Source organism: Centropristis striata, chromosome 4 (assembly GCF_030273125.1).
Source record: "Centropristis striata isolate RG_2023a ecotype Rhode Island chromosome 4, C.striata_1.0, whole genome shotgun sequence".
NCBI classification, from domain to species: domain Eukaryota; kingdom Metazoa; phylum Chordata; class Actinopteri; order Perciformes; family Serranidae; genus Centropristis; species Centropristis striata.
In genome coordinates, this window is record NC_081520.1 from 28,132,898 (window position 1) to 28,153,157 (window position 20,260).

At 42.4% G+C, this 20,260-nt stretch overlaps 1 protein-coding gene across 3 annotated transcripts in view; it reads left to right on the forward strand.

Annotated features, from left to right (window-relative positions):
• The first annotated feature begins 3,034 nt into the window (after positions 1-3,034).
• The window catches only part of lrch3 (leucine-rich repeats and calponin homology (CH) domain containing 3), a 30,133-nt gene continuing 12,907 nt past the window's right edge, over positions 3,035-20,260 (forward strand). For all 3 annotated transcript variants that reach the window (XM_059330894.1, XM_059330892.1, XM_059330893.1), the window contains exons 1-13: positions 3,035-3,870; positions 10,310-10,454; positions 10,720-10,846; positions 12,282-12,387; positions 12,487-12,623; positions 12,712-12,821; positions 14,727-14,820; positions 14,899-14,995; positions 15,666-15,823; positions 17,209-17,261; positions 17,605-17,755; positions 18,979-19,023; positions 19,234-19,287. In XM_059330894.1, the coding sequence (XP_059186877.1) occupies positions 3,609-3,870; positions 10,310-10,454; positions 10,720-10,846; positions 12,282-12,387; positions 12,487-12,623; positions 12,712-12,821; positions 14,727-14,820; positions 14,899-14,995; positions 15,666-15,823; positions 17,209-17,261; positions 17,605-17,755; positions 18,979-19,023; positions 19,234-19,287 (1,539 nt within the window). In that variant the 5' untranslated portion in view covers positions 3,035-3,608. The remainder of the gene's footprint in view (positions 3,871-10,309; positions 10,455-10,719; positions 10,847-12,281; positions 12,388-12,486; positions 12,624-12,711; positions 12,822-14,726; positions 14,821-14,898; positions 14,996-15,665; positions 15,824-17,208; positions 17,262-17,604; positions 17,756-18,978; positions 19,024-19,233; positions 19,288-20,260) is intronic.

Genomic DNA, 20,260 nt, shown 5'->3' on the forward strand with positions numbered 1-20,260 from the left:
TTATATGCAGTCTCATAGTCTTATTTGGAGTGTTATTTGCAGTATTATTTTCAGTATAATAGTATTTTCTGCAGTATTATTTGCAGTATTACTTGCAGTATTTTCTGCAGTATTATATGCAGTACCATCGTATTATTTGCAGTATTTTCTGCAGTATTATATGCAGTATCATAGCATTATTTGCAGTATTTCTGCAGTATTATATGCAGTATCATAGTATTATTTGCAGTATTATTTGCAGTATCATAGTATTATTTGCAGTATTTTCTGCAGTAACATATGCAGTATCATAGTATCATTTGCAGTATTTTCTGCAGTATTTTCTGCAGTATTTACATTTACATTTAGTCATTTAGCAGGCGCTTTTATCCAAAGCGACTTACAGGAAGAAAAAAGCAAACAATCAAGGTATAGTGCAGTAAGAGCCATTAGTGCATCAATAAGTGCTAGTGACAATTCTTTGAGGAGTAGAATTATTGTGTGGTGCTAGGAAAGAAGATGCTCTCTGAAGAGCTGGGTCTTTAGGAGTTTTTTTTAAAGGTAGAGAGGGACGCCCCTGCTCTGGCCTGAACTGGTAGTGTGTTCAACCAGCAGGGAACAAGAAATGCAAAGTGTTTGGATTGCCTTGGACCAACGGGGGGCAGAGCCAGGCGCCTTTCATTGAAAGAGCGCAACGGTCGTGAGGTAGCATATGCCTGAATCAGGGCGTTCAGGTAGGTAGGTGCAGTACTGGAGATAACTTTATAGGCAGCATTAGAGATTTGAATTTGATGCGGGCTGCAACAGGTAGCCAGTGGAGCTCGATGAGCAGTGGTGTGACATGTGACCTTTTTGGCTGGTTGTAGACCAGGGGCGCCTCCGCGTTCTGGATCATCTAAAGCGGTATACTGTGCAGTCTGGGAGGCCCGTCACGAGGACGTTGCAGTAATCAAGTTTTGAGATGACGACAGCGTGTGTCAAGAGTTGAGTGGCATGTTGAGTTATGTAAGGTCTGATTTTTCTGATGCTGCGTGCAGTACTTAACATCAGCAAGAGTACACATGTTACTAACAAGACTCTGTATGAGGGAATACCAAGGTTGCGCCAGAAAATAGCAGCCAGGAGAATAAGACTAGCGAATGGGAACTGTCGGCCAGCAAACTGGTGCTGTGGGAACCAACACATGGGCGCCGGTCTGTGGGACGTCCCACACTAACATATGTGGACGTACTCAAGGACGATGCAGGAGCACAAAGTACCAATGAACTGGCCAGATGTATGGAGAATCGGGATCACTGGAAACGACGATGGAAGGCTCGTCTGAGGACGACCTAGAGAGAAAAGTACAAAGCGGCATGACCGGGTAACTGAGGCGACATGACTGGAAAAAGTGAGTTGGTCATCAATCATCACACCTAAGTTTCTCACCACCCTTGTGGGGGCAAGACACAGGGAGTCAATTTTGATGTTGATGTTGTGGTGTATTGTAGGTTTAGCAGGGAGGACCAGCAGTTCAGTTTTTGAAAGGTTCAGCTGGAGGTGATGTGCCTTCATCCATGTGGCGATGTCTGAGAGGCAGTCAGAGACACATGCAGAGACCGATGGGTCATCAGGAGGAAATGACAGATAGAGCTGAGTGTCATCTGCATAGCAGTGATAGGAAAAACCACGTGAGCGGATAACCTGACCCAGAGAGGTGGTGTCGATAGCGAATAACAGGGGTCCCAGCACTGAGCCCTGGGGAACCCCTGCGGAGAGGCAACGCAAAGTAGACAACTATACATGCCAGGATACACTGAATGAGCGTCCTTTCAGGTAGGAAACAAACCAGGACAGAGCCAAGCCAGATATGCCCATTTTAGAGAGAGAGTAGAGAGGAGGATGCGATGGTTAACTGTGTCAAACGCAGCTGACAAGTCAAGCAGAATGAGAATTGAGGACTTTGCTGCTGTTCTTGCTTCTTTTAAGGCTTCTGTCACAGACAACAGAGCAGTTACAGTTGAGTGACCGCTTTTGAAACCAGATTGATTTGGATCAAGAAGATTGTTCTGTAGGAGGAATTCTGAGACTTGTTTAACGACGGCCCGTTCAATAGTTTTGGATAAGAATGGAAGAAGTGAGACAGGACGATAGTTCTCGACTTCAGCAGGGTTGAGAGAGGGTTTCTTGATTAGAGGTGTTACCCGAGCTTCTTTGAATGCAGTGGGAAAAGTGCCGGAGGACAGTGATGCGTTAATCATATGTGTGATAGCTGGCGTGATGGTTGGGCTAACGGACTGAAGAAGGTTTGTTGATATAGGGTCCAATGAGCATGTAGTAGGATGGCTACATGTCAACAGTTTGGATACCTCACTCTCAGAGAGGGGTGTAAAGCCAGAAAATTAGGTGCTGTCAACTGATTCAGTGCCGCCCAGCTGAGATACAGAGAGACATGTAGTAGGACTTCTACAAGTCACAGTCTTATGAGTCGGGTGGGGAGTGAGCAGGTCAGAGAATTGGCTGCTGATTGCTGCAACTTTGTCTGTAAAGAAGGATGAAAATGTGTCTGTGGTGAGGCAGGTAGGAGGGGGAGGAGGCGGAGGGTTGAGTAGTGATTTGAAGGTTGAAAATAGTTTTCGGGTGTCAGTGGCACTGTTGACTTTGTCGTTGTAAAAAGCAGTCTTTGCAGCGGTGATGCTGCCTGAGAAGGAGGACAATAGTGTCTGGTAGCTTATGAGATCATCGGCAGGTCACGCTGTGATCGGAGGGTATCAGTCAACAATGGTTGGGATTGGTTGGGTCGAGCAGGCCTTGTAGATAAAGGACATAGCCTGTTTAGACATGAGTTCAGAGTAGAGCAGAGTGAGTCAGTGGCATCATTAGCCTTCAGAGAGGAGAATGTGCTGAGCGGAGGTAGGGCAGAGGCGACAATAGAGGAGAAGTGGGCTGGGGATAAGTTCCGGAGGTTACGGCGGAACGTAACCATTGGTGCAGGAGCAGAGGATTGCTCTGATAGAGTGCCATTAAACTGGATAAAAAAGTGATCTGACAGGTGCAGAGGCGTTACCACCAGTGCATCTGTGGCACAGTTAAAGATAAGAATTAAATGACATTAAATTACTTTCTGTAGTATTATATGCAGTATCATATAATTATTTGCAGTATTACTTGCAATATTATATGCAGTATCACAGTATTATTTGCAGTATCATAGTATTATTTGCAGTACTTTCTGCAGCATCATAGTATTATTTGCAGTATTTTCTGTAGTATTATATGCAGTACTTTCTGCAGCATCATAGTATTATTTGCAGTATTTTCTGTAGTATTATATGCAGTATCATAAAATTATTTGCAGTATTATTTACAGTATTATATGCAGTATCACAGTATTATTTGCAGTATCATTGTATTATTTGCAGTATTATTTGCAGTATTTTCTGCAGTATCATAGTGTTATTTGCAGTATTTTCTGCAGTATTACATGTTGTATCATAGTATTATATGCAGTATTATATGCAGAATTATTAGCAGTACCATTTGCAGTATTTTGTGCAGTACCTGCTGTTGTCCGGCGCTGCGTTCTGCGCATGCTCGGCCTTGGGTTTGGGTGGAGTTAGCCGTTAGCTCGGAGCTAGCAGCAGAGTGTAATGGCGGCCTCAGTGTTGCTGGGCTCTGGAGACAACACCGGACTCTCCTTCACGGTGGGAGGAAGCGGCGGCGGCACCGGGAATGTGCTGGTCGGGAACAATAACGGCCTGGGCCCGGTGGGTCCGGCGCCCTGGAACCGGTCTCTGGACCGGGCTCTGGACGAAGCCTCGGCCACCGGGAGCCTGAACCTCAGCGGGAGGAAGCTGAAGGAGTTCCCGCGGAGCGCCAGAGACCACGACCTGACTGACACCACCCGGGCCGGTGAGTGGACGGGGCCGGGGCCAGGGGTCCGGCCGGGCTCCGGGGGCCCAGGGACGGCCACTTATAGAGAGTCTAATGGAGTTCAGGGCAGGAAGAAGTTAGATATAACTTTCCTGAGGACCGGCTCGGACCGGGCCGGTGTTACGACCAAAACTGCACCCCTAAACTCTCTAACTATCTATTCCAGCCGTGATTCACTGCTCCGAGTCTGTTATTACTGAATAAACCGCTCACAGACAGACAGACAGACAGACAGACGGTAACCAGCTCCCTACCGGACCCCGGAGCTCTTTATGTACTTTAATAACTCTCATAATAAAACTAAACAACAACAACAACATCCGGAGCCCAAATAACTCCAGCTAACTGTAGCTAGTTATATTAGCTCTCTGTAGCGCGGCTAAACTAAAACTCCGTCACATTGTTTACATGTTTTAAACTGTAAAACTAACATATTAACTGTGACTTATTAAGTTTTCTGGAGTTAAACTGAGGCTCAGGGAGCGGAGGGGACTATCTGTGTCGGGTACCAGTTGTGTCAGAACACCTGTAATTTAGAGACGGTTGTTGATATGTAGCCAGCTAGCATGCTAACGTTAGCACACGGCTAGTCTGTTTATAAACAAAGGTAGCTGGTTCTGTTAGTTCATCATCATCATCGTCAGAGGCTCGGCTCGTGCCGAGCCGAGTATCTGACGTCAGGTTGAGAAGGTGAACTCACCTGGCTGTTTGTTTGATGACAGTGATGATGATGATCATGATGATTATTATTTAATCAGCTGCTCCACCCACCAGAGACACCCGGCCGGCAGGGAGAGGTCCAGTCTGTACAGGTGGACAGCTTCATCTCTTGTGTATATATACACATCTCCTTTATTTAACCAGGTAAAAGCCTTATTTAGATAAAAAAAAATCTCTTTTCCAAGAGAGACCTGGCCAAGAAAGCAGCATAAAAAGAGCAACATACAACATTTCAACACAGTTATCATAAACAATTAAATACAAATTTAGCCATCACAACAACACTGAAAGGGGAATCAGTAGCCGACTTATAAGGAGCAGTCACACTGACCAAGGGAAGAGATTTCTTTGTCCTTTAAAATCGATTTTAATACACAGATTTTGATCAGTTCAGACAGTTTCAAGTCCTTTTGCAAATTGTTCCATGATAAAGGGGCTCTTCATCATCACATCATCTCTGATATCAGCAAAATAATGATATCAATGATACAGTAGTTAATGTAATAATCATATTCGACTTTATTTATTCAGCTCTTTTCAGAAAACATGTCAGGACCGTCAGTTAAACTCTGGGAATCCCTTTTAACAAGCACCTTCAGGTGTTCTTTTGCTCTGTTTACTTTCTCCTCTCTGTGTCCTCATGTTTCACTGCAGTATATAGAATCTATATAATCCAGAAGTTCGGCCACTCTGTAAGCAGCACAATCATGGTTGTGTTTGTGTTAGTCCTGTCATGATAACACATTTTTTAGGACGATATATTTGCCCAGAACTTATCAGGATAAATGATAGTATCATTGTATCGATGTTGTTTTAGTTTAATAACCATATTAGAGCATAATGAGAACAGCCTTTTCCACAGCAATGCATTTTTAAATCTCTAGAATATTAAACATTGGATTGAAATGTGGAAAAGAAATAAAATATCCTAAATAAATAAAACATAAATAAATAAACTACAACCAAAACAAATAAAATAGACTGTCAGGCTCTGTTACCAAAATATTGCACTTATAATCATTATGTATTATATTATTTTATTATTAAAATACCATATAAACAGCTGGAATGGCTGCTTGGGAAATATATTTTTTTTTCGGCAGTTTGTGCTGCCTGTCAAACATTTGCAGCTTTACTTTAAATACAAAACAGCACAAAAAGTCAAACATGTAAACGACAATATATTGAGTCCAGAAATAAACTATTGTGTCCATATTTATATAATGAACGATAAATCGATATAGTAATTGTCGTGACAGGCCTAACGAGAAGCTTCAGGTGTTCTATTCACTGCAGTATATTATTATTATTATATCTATATAATCTATACATTCTGCAGCTCTCTGTAATCAACACAGTCATGGCTGTGTTTGTTATTTTGTGGGTTGAATATAACCATTCGTTGTGTAGGGTGTTTGTTTTAATTGTGGGCATCCTTTGTGAGGTTTGATTCAAACACTGAAAAAAGAGCAAAGTACCAACAAAATATGACAAACTCATCCTATAAACCAGCAGAGAGACACAAGCAGATAAAACACAAATCTGTCGAGCGATAAAGAACAAGAAACGTCACAAATGTTCAACTGTTAGGGTCCTGGTTCAGCTTTAATGCAGCTCAGACACTGTGTGTGTGTGTGTGTGTGTGTGTGTGTGTGTGTGTGTGTGTGTGTGTGTGTGTGCACGCCTCAGGCTTCAGCTCTGCTGTGTTCAGAAGTGGAGCAAAGACTTCCTCTGTCTCAGAGCTGCGGATCCTCCGAGGCTTTAATCTGAGTCTAACCAATAAATCATCTGATGTCATCTTCACTGTCAGCTGATCAATAACTTCACTGTCAGCTGATCAATAACTTCACTGTCAGCTGATCAATAACTTCACTATAACAATCAAATTATCGTTTATAAACATAAACATGTTGGTGACATCACACTTCACTCTGAACCCAAAATAGTATGTTTTCTTTTTTTAAAATCACCAAAATCCAGAAAGAAACTGTAGAAACAGACATTATCGTCAGTTTGAACTTTCTGATTATCCTTGAACGCATCATCAGTTATAAAAAGTGACAAACTTGTGTTAAATGTTGATGTGTGTCAGAATCTCTTTATTCTACATATGTCATTTAAAATAAAGCGTTTGCACTAACCAGGTCCTGTTAAAAACATTAAATTCTGCTCCTCAGAGACACTGTTGATACACACACATGATTGATTCTGCTGAGACCAACGGTCATGTGACAAATATTCACTGAAAATCTGTTTAAACAGAGCAGAGAGGAGAGGACAGGAGAGGCTGTTTACACAGAGCAGAGAGGAGAAGACAGGAGAGGCTGTTTACACAGAGCAGAGAGGAGAGGACAGGACAGGGTAGGGATGGGTACCTTTCACATTTGAACCGATACGGTACCGATACCCGGTACCTGGGAATCGGTATTGGTACTCAACAGTACCAATTTTCTGTACTTTTGCGTTCGTTTATGTGGTAATAAATGTTAATTTGTTTAATAATAAAATCTCAATTTTTCAATTCAACATATGCATTTCTCAAAATATAAACTTTAAAAAATATATCAAAGGAATATAACATCCAGGATGAGCAGTGCTTTATTGTTGAGTGAACGTGCATTTTGTAGCATGAAGGTTGCAGTGTTATCAAAGGATGCCGGAACAGAGGTTGGGAGGTGGACATGGCCTGAAGTTAACTTTTTTGGCCAGCAGCCACTGTGACAGGTGGATTTTGAAATCCACCTGCCACAGTGGTTTTTTACCAGCCAAATTATTTTTGTGCCTAAAATAAAGGTGAACGACTCAGAAAATGCATAAGAATGGTTCTTGAACTTGTACAGAATACACGTTAAAGTGCTGTTGAATTATCAACCAATTTAATCTCATTAATGACTAGACCTAGATAATGCCTTACAACTGTATCTGACCTGGTGTGGCAGGCATTTAGAATAGAAAATAACAGAAATACAAACAGCCAATCATCTCACTGATGGTCTCATTTATTTAGTGAACACCCAACTGCAATCCATTAGTCACAATGGCAATGGCACTCTTTCCAATAGCCTAAACAGGAGCTTCATCCTCTCCAGCTGCGCTGTTTTCATCGACGTCAGGGCCTTGACCGCAGCTGTCTGCTCTGGGGGAGCCGTCTTCCCCACCTTACAACTGATCGTGTGCAAGTGGCTTTTTGAGGACTCGTTGTCTTTAATTGCCTCTAACTTTAAGTTTTTTGTCCCGATTACAAATGGGTTTGATTTAGCTTTCTCCGAGCCATACATACGGCAATCCCGACATTGCATCTCCTCTGTTGTGACGTCACACACCAGCCAGTCACGAACCTTGCCATCCCTTTCCGATTTCCACTTTGTATTAAAACGTCTTTTTTTTCCTTTTTTTCTTTGAATCGTCCTCCTCATCCTCTTTTTGTTCTGTTACAGCCAGCGGCCTCTTCACGCCAGCAATATGCCGCCACCTTTTGTTTTTTTAAAAAATTTTTGAAAATCCAAAAAACCGGCAGGGCTTGTTTAGCAACAACAATAGGCTACCTGATTGGTCAACAACACACAACACTTGCTCAGTGTTGTGTTGTCTTATCGGCTACACGCCAACGTGGCAGGTTGATTGACAGTTTCACCCGCCAATCACAAAATTTACCCGCATTTGGCGTGTGGGCGGGTGCCAATTTCATGCCCTGGAGGTGGATGATGCTGTCAACACAGAGGAGCGGTCTCAGGTTGCAAATGTGCATGTGTGATTTGTTGTGATGAAGTCGTAGCTGTGCGGCGGAGCACCGGTAAATAAACAGTTGAGTCGGGCTGCTCTGTGCACATATCGAGGATGACGCAGGAGTCCGAGGGATTTAATTTCAGCGAGGCAGTTTGGAGTAAAGTGGCAGGTAATATTCCTGAGTTGAAGAGCGGAGTATTGGCGGAGGACCAGAGATGCAGCAGCTAGCTGCTAGCTGTCAATGACTGGTTCACAGAAGAATGAAGAGAGCAAACAGAGTAAGGAAGGTCCAATCTCGAGGCAGACGAAGGCCAAGCCCGGGTAGAGACATTGGAGAGATAGCGGCTGGCGGCTAGCAGGCCTAGAGTCGAGCTGTTCGTCCCTGCGCCGGGGTGGAAGATGGCAGCAGCTAGTGGCTAGTGGCCGCGGTGAGCAGACAGGACCAGACGAGGAGGTAAATCAAAAAATAGTGCGATCATCAGCACGCTTGTTAATCAAAGACGGCAAATGAAAACAGGTTGAAATCAATGATCTGTTTAAAGGTAACGCCGTTTAGGTACCGAAACATGGTACCGTTTGATTTTACATGAATCGGTACTTGGTAGTACCGACAGAATACAGTCGGTACCTATAAAAGTACCGACTTCGGTACCCATCCCTAGGACAGGGGAGGCTGTTTACACAGAGCAGAGAGGAGAAGAGAGGCTGGAAACATGACAATACTTCAATATTTGGAGAAAACTGGATTTAGACATTTTGTTTGTAATTTTCTGTCTTTTTGTGCCTTTTTTTGGTATTTTGTATCCTTTTTGGTCATTTTACGTAATTTTCTGTCTTTATAATTTTCTGTCTCTTTTTGGTATTCCTTGTCTTTTTTGCTCATTTTACGTATTTTTTGGTCATTTTTTGGTCATTTTGTGTTTGTGACAACATTCATGACAATTATAATTCATAATTTATTTCTTATATCTCATAATTCATCTGAGAAATTAAACTTTTTTCTGATTTCTGATTCCACTGGATGCGTAACGACTCCGACAGGGGTCTGGCCACAACGGCTGCGTATCTACGCAGTCCGTCAACACCCACCGGATCCGTCTGTGTCGGAGCTGTTGCGGACAGCAGAGTCCCGAGGACGCACGAGATCTCGCGAATTCACGCCTAATCAATTTATATAACTGGAAGATAATCAACATCTCCTCCTTAATGACTGGAGACAAATCCAGCGACTCCGTCTTAACGAGCGCTAACGAGGTCGGCCGGCTTGTTAACGAGCCGGCCGACCTCGTTAGCGAACCCGAGGTATTTTATTTTGAAAATATACCGGTGTTTTATTTTGTGTCTGTGCAAGACTTCCTGTCCCGAACGATCTGCTCTGTGCTGAATTTATGCGTTGTGCTCCGTCGTCCGACAAAAATAGAAGCTCTGCGCAAGTGTTGCGAGGGCTGTCGGATGGCCCTGCGTTGTCGGACTCATTACGCAGCGGATCTGCAGTCGGTGGAATCTCACACATTGATTATAATGGGTGCGTAACGGCTCCGACGACGGATCTGCAGCCGTTACGCATCCAGTGGAATCCAGGCGTTACATGTTTGAGTTGTTCTGATTGTGCTGATTCCACAGAGCTGCAGGACTAGATTACATAGATTTATATGTTGCAGTGAAATACAAGGACACATAAAGAAACAGCAACAATAAAAAAGCGCTCTGAAACTTGTTGGGGTTCAGAGGGTGAAGGTAGAGTTTTAATGTGAGTGACAGTTGAATAAAACAGGACTGATGATAGGTCACTGCTCGTGTTGAACTCTGAACCAGCTGATGGAAACTCACTCATTCACATTTTCTTTAATGCCACATTTAGCTTGGATTCTAACAGAAACACGTCTGGTAACAAACCTTCAGCGTGAATTTCTTTTAACTATTTAACGTCCAGATGTTTCAATGACTCCTGATGTTGTGTTTGTGTGTGCAGACGTGTCCCGTAACCGTCTGTCGGAGCTTCCTCTGGAGCTCTGTCTCTTTGTGTCTCTGGAGAGTCTCAACCTCTACCAGAACTGTCTAAGGTCTCTCCCAGACAGTCTGCTCAACCTGCAGGCCCTCACCTACCTGAACCTCAGGTACACACACACACACACACACACACACACACACACACACACGACTCACAGCAGTGTCCCTTCTATCCTGTCCTCATTCTGTGGACTCTTGAAGAAAACTGAACTCTGTCTCTCTCCCTGCCTGTCTGTGTCTCTCCCTGCCTGTCTCTCTGTCTCCCTTTCTCTTTCTATTCCTGTCTTTCTCTCTCCCTGTCTCTCTCTCTGTTTCTCTCTCTCTCTCTCTCCCTGCCTGTCTCCCTGTCTGTCTCTCTCCCTGTCTGTCCAGTCGGAACCAGCTGTCTGTCCTCCCTGCGGTAGTCTGCAGTCTTCCTCTGAAGGTTCTGATCGCCTGCAACAACAAGCTGGTTTCTCTGCCAGAAGAAGTGGGTCAGCTGAGACAGCTCACTGAACTGGTAATAATCAAACTATTGATCTCAGGGTTTTACCTGGGTTTTTTTAGAAGTCTTAGGGGGGTGGCCAGCTGAAGCAGCGGGGTTAGCTCTCCTCAGCCTTACATTTTTTTAAAAAGCTTTTTTTTTTTTTTTTACCAAAAACTGCAATTTCACATAATTTTGACCACTATTATTACTATAGGTAACTAAAAAACAGACTCAAATTGCTTTATTTGCCATTTACACTTTATTTGCACAATTCACAGCCCCCTTTTGAACATTTAATTCTTATGGCTGAATTGGTCCTGTAGAACCGCCTGGCCAGGCCTGGAATTTTGTCATTTTAGGGGCAAGGACACTTAGCATTTTGCATTCTCAATTTTTTGAGAACTCTAACTGTTAGCTAATGTTACCTCTCGGCTACCGAACGGCATATGCAACAGTGTATTTGGACCTCTGACCGCCCGGTAGGGTGGCCATTTCCTTCACATCAAAAAGGAGGACACTTTGCATACATGGGACATGCAAGCAGATATTTGTTTAGTATGATCCGGTTCTAAGCAGAGTTGTACTCCGATTAGCTCGATGCTTGTCAGTGCTAGCATGTCTCTCGATAGCAGCTTTGCCTTTGCTGACATCACTTCGACATAATGTACAAAAAAAATTAAACTCATCCCTCTTACTTTTTGTAACAAACCCACGTTCTCTTGTCCATTCCGGGTTAAAGGAGGTCTTGGCATTTTTGGTTGTGGCGAATCAACACATGGCTCATTTGAATATTCAAATGAGCCATGTGTTGATAGGTCACAACACGAAAATGGTCGGCTGCGCCTGCAGACCCTACCGCCCGGACAGGTTGATTGGATTTAATTCGGTGCACACGCAGACGGTGAGACACGGAGCGAGGCCGTGGCCCTCGTGGAATTCCTGCCCTGGTACCTGCGCTACTCGATATATAGACCATGAATAAGCTTGAACGTTACCTTTCACGTTGATGTCCTAAGAGGGTCAGACAGGATTTGATGCGCTCGTTGATGACTCAAAACAAGTCGAAAATAACGTTGTGTGTTGTTGCGCTCACACAGTGCGAGTAGAAATCATTAGTGGCGCATTGATATTAACGATCATGTGAAATTTCCGCAGTGGTGCACGTAATCCAAATGAATGTAGGGGAAACACTGGAGGGTTTTTTTAAACAGAGAAGGTGAAATGTCCGTTTTTGGAAATACCCGGCAACGTGGAAAGATCAACGGGACGCAATGCGGCTCTTATTTATTTTTGTTCACCTGCTCTATTTTTTCTCTTAGGCGGGAGGCAAAAATGCTTAGGCGCCGCGCCTAAGCTGTAAAATGGCAGGGAAACCCTGGATCTTTGATCTGTCTGATTGGGCTGATTATTGATTATTGATCCTCGGTCACTGATGATGTCACTAATTATGTGTGGCGCCCCCCTGCAGGACGTCAGCTGTAACGAGATCCAGACTCTCCCGCCTCAGGTGGGTCAGCTGGAGAATCTACGAGACCTGAACATCAGGAGGAACCACCTGGTCCGCCTGCCCCCAGGTACACACACACACACACACACACACACACACACACACACACACAAACACACACAGTATGAGTACCTGTGTGTGTGTGTGTGTGTGTGTGTGTCCTCAGAGCTGGCTGAGCTCCCTCTGGTGCGTCTGGACTTCTCCTGTAACAGAGTGACCTCTCTGCCTGTGTGTTACCGCCGCCTGACACAGCTGCAGACCATCGTCCTGGACAACAATCCTCTGCAGACGCCACCTGCACAGGTACACAGAAAGTGACATCACTGATGTAGAAGCAGAGTGTGAAGCGTGTTGGCTGACCATGTGTGTTTCTATGTGTGTGTGTGTTTAGATCTGTATTAAAGGGAAGGTGCACATATTTAAGTTTCTGAACCTGGAGGCCAGTAAGACGACCCCCGACCTGCCCGACTACGACAGACGACCTTTGACCTTCAGCTCCTGGTTTGTCCTGCTCACCAACGACCTGACCTGAACGCTCTGTTTCTAGTCAACAAGTGTCAACAAGTGATGTCATGTTGTATTATATTATATAGTTAGAGCTGCACCAGACTCCATGTAAAAAATTGCCTTTTTAAGAAACACGCTCAGATTTAATTTAATGTAATTTGATTTAATACTTTTAGATATTGTTAGTGTGGCTCAGTCTAGTTTTACTTGAAACGCACACTTCAATTATGGCGCGTGAGGATGTAGTTGATGCGTGTCTTAAACCGAAAAAATCCCACAGTTTCTTTTTTATGGTTTATTGAAAACCTTTTGTTTGAGCATTACAAATAATAAACTGCAGCAATCCAAAAAATAACAATTATGAGCATGGTCAAAAACTAGTGTGCTCTCCTCGTCTCCATAATCCTAATTAAAACAAAGTATGCAATTATGACGTTACACACATCTCAGCCAATAAGAAGAGTGAAATTCCTACGAACCAATAGGCATTCTTACAACTTCAATAAAGAACTATGAACTATGAATCTGGATTACTTATCAGCTTTTCCACAATATACAAAATGGCTCTAACAGATATATTTTATTTACATTTTATATATTTTTTACACATTAACATTTTATAATTAACAAACATTTTATATATATTTATGTATATATTTTTAACATTAAAATGTTTATATTTTTGCATGCATTTTATTTAGTGGGAAATGTGAGCAGAATAATCCTGAGCTGTCTGAAACTGATTCTCAAATTTAAAATGGGTTCAGATTCATAAAATCTGTTCTCCTACTGAGGGCCCTTCACAATAAAAGCCCGGCTCAGTGTGCAGGGTTGCCACAGGGTTTTAAAAGGTAGTGAATGATATTAGCCAAAAATAAGGCCATTAAAAAGTAATAAACATCGTCTGACGAGGCATTACATTTTTGAACCATCCGCCGCTAAGAGCCAGCAGCAGCACCGTCAGCATCAACATTGTGAGCTGAGGTTTGGTAGTTTCCGCTATATTCATTGAGTGGCGGCGCCCCGACGCTGCTATAATATGCCGATGCTACCTCAGAAGAGGGGATTGTTTTTTTTGTTTTTTTTTAAGCTGCCAGGACGTCAAACACTTGAGGTGTCATAACAACCGCGTGAGCACTCTTTTAGCGTCATTGGAGTTTCTGAGTGAGGTTTCACCGTAGACTGTATATGGGTTACACTTCCTGTTAGAGCTAATGCTAGCGAAAATTACCAGAAGAGAACAAAGCACACTGCAGCCAGTCAGCCTCCACTTGTTTTCCCGGTGCATGTATTTACCAACGTGAAGCGTTACAGTAAGAACATGTAAACCCAACTTCAAAATAAAAGCCAACATGTGTAGCTTTCAAAATAAGAGCACGTGGATCTGTTAACAGTCCACCACATAATTCAGAAGAATCTTTATTCTGCTTTACAACAATTCTTTAAAATATGCAATGATCAAGATGGTAAAGTTCATTAGAATGTGAGAGGCACCAAATTTAGACTTTTAGGGTAAAAACTTCTGCTACCCCCCTACTTTGTTCGGGTCCCCCCATCATAGTCTCAGAATATCCTGTGGGAACTCTGGTTCTAAAGCTTGTTTTGTAGTCGAGTGTCATTTTTTTAATACTTTCTAAATTGCTAATTGATATTTACACACTCACACCATCCAGAGGACAAATAACCCTTACAGAAGAGTTTTAAAAAAATGAATCAGTTACTTTATAATAAGCTACCCGCAACACTACAGTTAAAAAGGTTTCCACTACAGTTGCAGACCAATGCCATGTTGGTATTAAAAAATATTCTGAAGGTATTAAAAAATATATTAAATTCAACTTAAGTATTTCTGTATATACCCTGGTGTGTTAACTGACCTCTCCTGTGTGTATGTGTCAGTGTGGATGAGCTGTACCCGGGCCGTCCGTACGGAGCACTGGACTCCGGCTTCAACAGTGTCGACAGCGGAGACAAGAGGTGGTCGGGGAACGAGGTTAGACACGCACAGACACACAGACACACAGCTGTCCTCTGCTTCCTGTCGTTGTGAGCTCACTTTCTGTCTGTGCAGCCTACAGAGGAGCTGTCCGAGCTGCCGCAGCGAGTCGCTGAGATCAGCCGAGACCAGAGACAGAGAGGAGGAGCCGCCCTGCTGGCCAACGGCACACGTTAGTTCATCATCGATCTGTCCTCTCATCAATCTGTCCACTGAACTCAGTAGACAGATTTCAGTTCATTTTAAAGCAAAACATGGAGTTTTTATGTGAAAGAATCTCAGATGACTGAATATCTTTTGAGTTTTCTAAAATAAATACTGTTTGTTTGCTGCAGCGCAGAAACTTATACTTTTAATGCTTTTATAAACTATAATGGATTATTGTCTTAAATAACCTTTCAGCTGAGGATGTTTACATTTTATTGGTATGAAATTCCCAAAAAAATCCACCGTAGACACAGAAGGACCGACGTTCAAAGGGTTAAAGACCGCTGGGACGTTTTCTGACCAAACATGTCAAAATAATCTGCACATTAATCCATAGTAATAATAATTATTATTTATTAGACTATTAAATAATCACTGAATTACTTTTCTGTCTCCTCAGTCCAAAGACACTTTTAAAAAAGGACTAAAAACTTTCCTTTTTGGCAAAACCTTTGGTTCCTCCCATCCATATGGGTTTTAGATTGTGTATACATGTATACTTTTTCTTCTGTTTTATCCTTTTTAATCCTTTTTATAATTAGACTGGTATGCTTTTAACCTGGAGCACTTTGAAATTTCCTTTTATATAAAGCGCATTATTATAAAAATGTATTATTATTTTATGATTCCTCCAGATGTGGAGCTGGAGCAGATAGACTTCATCGACAACTGTGTGGGGGAGGAGGAGGAGGAGGAGGGGAGGAGTCGTGGCGGCGGCGGCGGTGGCGGCGGTGACACGGCCAGTCTGAGCTCTCAGTTCATGGCCTACATCGAGAGACGCATCACCAGAGAGGTAGGAGCTCCACCCACTCACCTGAGGTCAACATGAGCCACTTCTGTGTTCTCTGAAACACTTAATATTAACCCTCTGAACCCTGAGTTATTATTTTTAATAAATATATGAAATATAATAGGGCTGGGCTATATATCGATATAAAAAATATATTCATATATTTAGAAAAAGAAAGAAATATATATCCATATAATCATATATATTGATATATTTTTTAATGTGAGATAGAATTAGACCATATCGCATATCAGTGTTTCCCCGACTCGTTTTTACTCCTCTTAAGAGTAAGAATGAGTCGAAGCGGCACAGTCCTCCTGCAGCATTCTCTCCCAGTTGCAGTCACAGAGCTGGAGGGGATGTTAACCCCTTAGTCTGCAAATTGCGCATGTGCGAAATCACCGCTGGCTGTTTTACAGTCAGTGTCTCTTTTGGGTCACTTTAGCCGGTCCCGAGGCCGGATTAAGGAGGAGGGTTGAAATTGTGACAGAAGACACTGCACTTGCAGTTTTAAATATATTTAGGGTTTTTAGTCTTCCCCACAGCGTTGTTCCTTTCTCCTACAGCGTCCATTACAAGTACATGCACATGGTAAATTATGCAAATTAGGGGATGACGTCATTTAGCGACTTTTTGGACAGCCAATAGCTACTTTCCTAACTGAGGAGTTGGCAACACTGCTCATGGCCACAGACACAGCAGCACCACAGCAATCTAGGGGAAACACTACATATATGAATATAGTTTTTTTTTTTTTTCTTTCTTTCTAAGTTTTTCTTTGTAAATGCTGCCCTTACTAGGGTTTGTCTTATTTAGACTTTCATATTTAGTTCTTTTGTAATGTTCGTTATTCTTTTCTCATATAAATATATTTATTTCAAAAAAAGAATGGCCGATTTTATTTCATGGGCTATTTTTATTTAAGATTTTTTTTATTCAAATGTACACTTTATGGAGCTTTGATTTAAAAAAAAAAAGAAAAGAAAAGGTACTCCTGTTGTTGTATTTATGTTCACTTTAATAAACATGTCATATTGGAATTTGACTGAACATTTGCTCTCACTTTGTGATTAAAAAATAGCAGGATATATATCGTAGATATTCGATATTCAGATATTCAGCCTAAATATATTGGGCTGAATATGACTTATATGGCTATATTATGACTTTTGGTCCATATCGCCCAGCCCTAAAATATAATAAAAATGCTTAAAGTATTTAACAAATATATATTTTCCAGGTGCTGGAAAAGCACCTTGAAAATGCTTGAATCGACTTTGGAAAAAAGTGTAGCAACTCTGCACTTTAGTCCTTTAGTCACTGACCAATATTTCCACATGCAGTTTATTTTAAAAAGCTGTGAGTGACTGTTGACTTCCTGTTTGCAGGGTTCTCCAGTAAAAACCAACTCGAGGACAGACGACACGAGGAGACACAGCAGGTGCGACAACACAAAACCAGAGCTGACTGTCAGCAGCCCGGAGCTGTCTCACAACCTGTCTGTCTACCTGTCTGCCTGCCTGCCTGCCTGTCTACCTGTCTCACAACTTGTCTGCCTGCCTGTCTGTCTACCTGTCCCACAACCTGCCTGTCTGTCTACCTGTCTGTCTGTCTCACAACCTGTGTGTCTGCCTGCCTGTCTGTCTGCCTTTCTTACGACCTGTCTGTCTGTGTCACAACCTGTTTACCTGTTTGTGTACCTGTGTCTGTCTCACAAACTGTTTGTCCGTCTCACAACCTGTCTGCCTGTCTATCTACTTGTCTGTCTACCTGTCTGACTGTAGGAGTGTGGTGGACGGTGTGACGGCGCCCTCTAGAGGTTCAGGGGGGGTGGAGAGGATGAGGAGGGAAGCTCAGCTCGCTGCTCTGAGGTACGACGAGGAGAGACACAAGAACCGATCTCTGCAGAAAGACTCCGTCACCAGCTACACCAAGGTACCAGTCCACCCAGTCACACCAGAACTAAGTTTGTGAATCACAGAATCTCCTGCTGTTCAGATTATAAAGTCACACAGTAACACAAACGCCCTGACAGCAACTATTGTGTTCTGTCAGCTAAAATTACCGTTTTTGTGAATGGAGTCTGATGTGTTTGCAGACATGACAGATAACAGCTTCAGATTCTGTCACAAAGAGTCTGTCTGACAGCAGGTGAAGTAGAGAAAGTACTATAAATAGAACAAACACTTCAACTGATATTTTCTAGGTGTCTAAAATCTGTTTTTCTGCGGCTCGTCCACATCAGCACACAGACTCCCAGAGTTTTGGTCACACATACACCAAAAAGGTATCAAATCGACCGGCTCGACCATGACAAGTGCACTATGACTTTTTGTAAGGGTTTCGGCAAACGCTTTTAAAATTATTCTGCAAAAACACGCCAAAAATCCCCCCAATGTTACCCTATTCAGAGGCTAGAGTGGATGACATCATCGCTGGAGTGCAGAGGGTGAGAAATATTTGTCAAAAAATAAATTTGTTATTTTGTATTGAAACTTGGTCTTCTCACTCACAATGGTCTGCTAAAGCTGTCAGAGTTATAGTTTGGGCGTAAGACGCACAGATGATCCACCAACACGCAGCCACAGCCTCATAGACCGCTATGGTAAAAAGGAGGGAACATTTCTGGAGGAAAGCAGAGGAACCAATTTCTTCTGATCGCTTTAAAAGGACTATTTCTTCATTTTTCTTCACAAAACAAATATGTAGATGTTCAGGAAGAACTCGGGATGCTCAAAGTGAAGTCGGTTCACTGATAGGAGCTATGGTTTGGACAAAATTGGGAAAAAAATGCTCTCTCAGTGGCGTCAAATGTCACAGGAGCAGCTTCAGTTGATTGCTCTGCTCTTATTGGTGGCCGCCACACACACACACGGACAAACATGTTGAAAGCTTGATCTGTCACATCCCTCAGCAGCGGTAGAGATAATATACTGTAAACTACTCTGCAGTGTCAATTATGTATGGCTGAGAGTAAACACTAAAGTTATTTAGACATTTTCTAGTTTGTGTTGTTGTGTGACTTTATGTCTCTGATCTGACTAACTTGGCGTCCACAGCAGGAAGGACACCGTTCAGCTTCTGTGTCGCTACTGTGAAGATATAGACATAACATAAAAAGATAACAAAAAAATAACAGACTAACTGTTGTTTTTCAGCTTAGAACAGCTCAGAGTCCAACAAAGTCGAGTCCAGACAGCGAGGTGAGACCACATCACACAGCCCTTTCACAATAAAAGCCCCAGGCAGCTGCACTGTTTATCAGAAGGAACTCAATGTTTCTCTGAGAGGATTTTTATTTATTTTTGCATTTTAATCAGTGTTTAGCACCGCCCCCTCCAGATATAGGCTCCGCCCCTTCACCTCCACACCCGTTCACCCTCACCTGTCTGTCTGTCTGTCTGTCTGTTCAGACCGTCTACCCCTCCAGACGCTCCACCCACACAGATGACTCCGCCCTCTTCATGGTAAGAGTTTGGCCACGCCCCCTAAAATCTACTGACAACTAAAAAAAATTACTAGGAATTTAAAAAACCTCTAATAATCCAAAAGTCTTTTAACAACACAAAATACATTTTTAAAATCTACCAATACATAGAATAAAATAATGTATAAAAATATACACCAACAACGTTAAATACATTTTAAGTTTTATTATTATAATTATAAAACTATAGATGAAAAATAAACTAGTTCTGTCAATCAATTAAAATATTTAATCGCGATTAATTCCAAATTAATCAAATTTTTCATCTGTTCTCACTGAACCTTAATGAGATACTCTTATCAACACAGAGTGGACACACATGCTGCTTTATGCAAACACATGTTTATTATTATTGCAACAATCCAAAGAATGACAGATTCTGTCTAGGAGAACCTTACAGCTCCTGCAGACTCAAAACACAACAACAACAGCAGCTAAGTGTAACATGACTCAGTGATACTGACACCATGTAGAGTCCAACTGAAACTAAACAGCTCAACACTAAATCACCTCATCACAACAACAGACACACTGTACAACAGGTAAACAACAGGTACCAGATCCTTCACACTTAAAGTGAATAAACTCTCTGAGCCACATGGGGAGAATAAAACATTGTCTTCTGCTGAGTGGATCAAAAACTACATTTAAACCAACAATTCAAGTGTGATGAACCGTGAGTAGAGTCTCTTTGTGGTCTCCATGGTAACTCATTCACAGCGACAGTAACTATGGTTTGTTGAAGCTGAACTTAAAAAAACTACCAACTTAAGATATAAAGGTAAAATGTACTAACAAGTGAAAATCTTTCCTCTCTAACCTTCTGACAGCATGAACTCACCAATCAATCATTCATCATCAGCCTATCCCCTGTCCTCCTGTCCTCTTAGCCCTGTCCCCTCTGTCCTCATAACCCCACTCCCTCAGGCCTTTTTTTTTTAACTTTCAGCTTT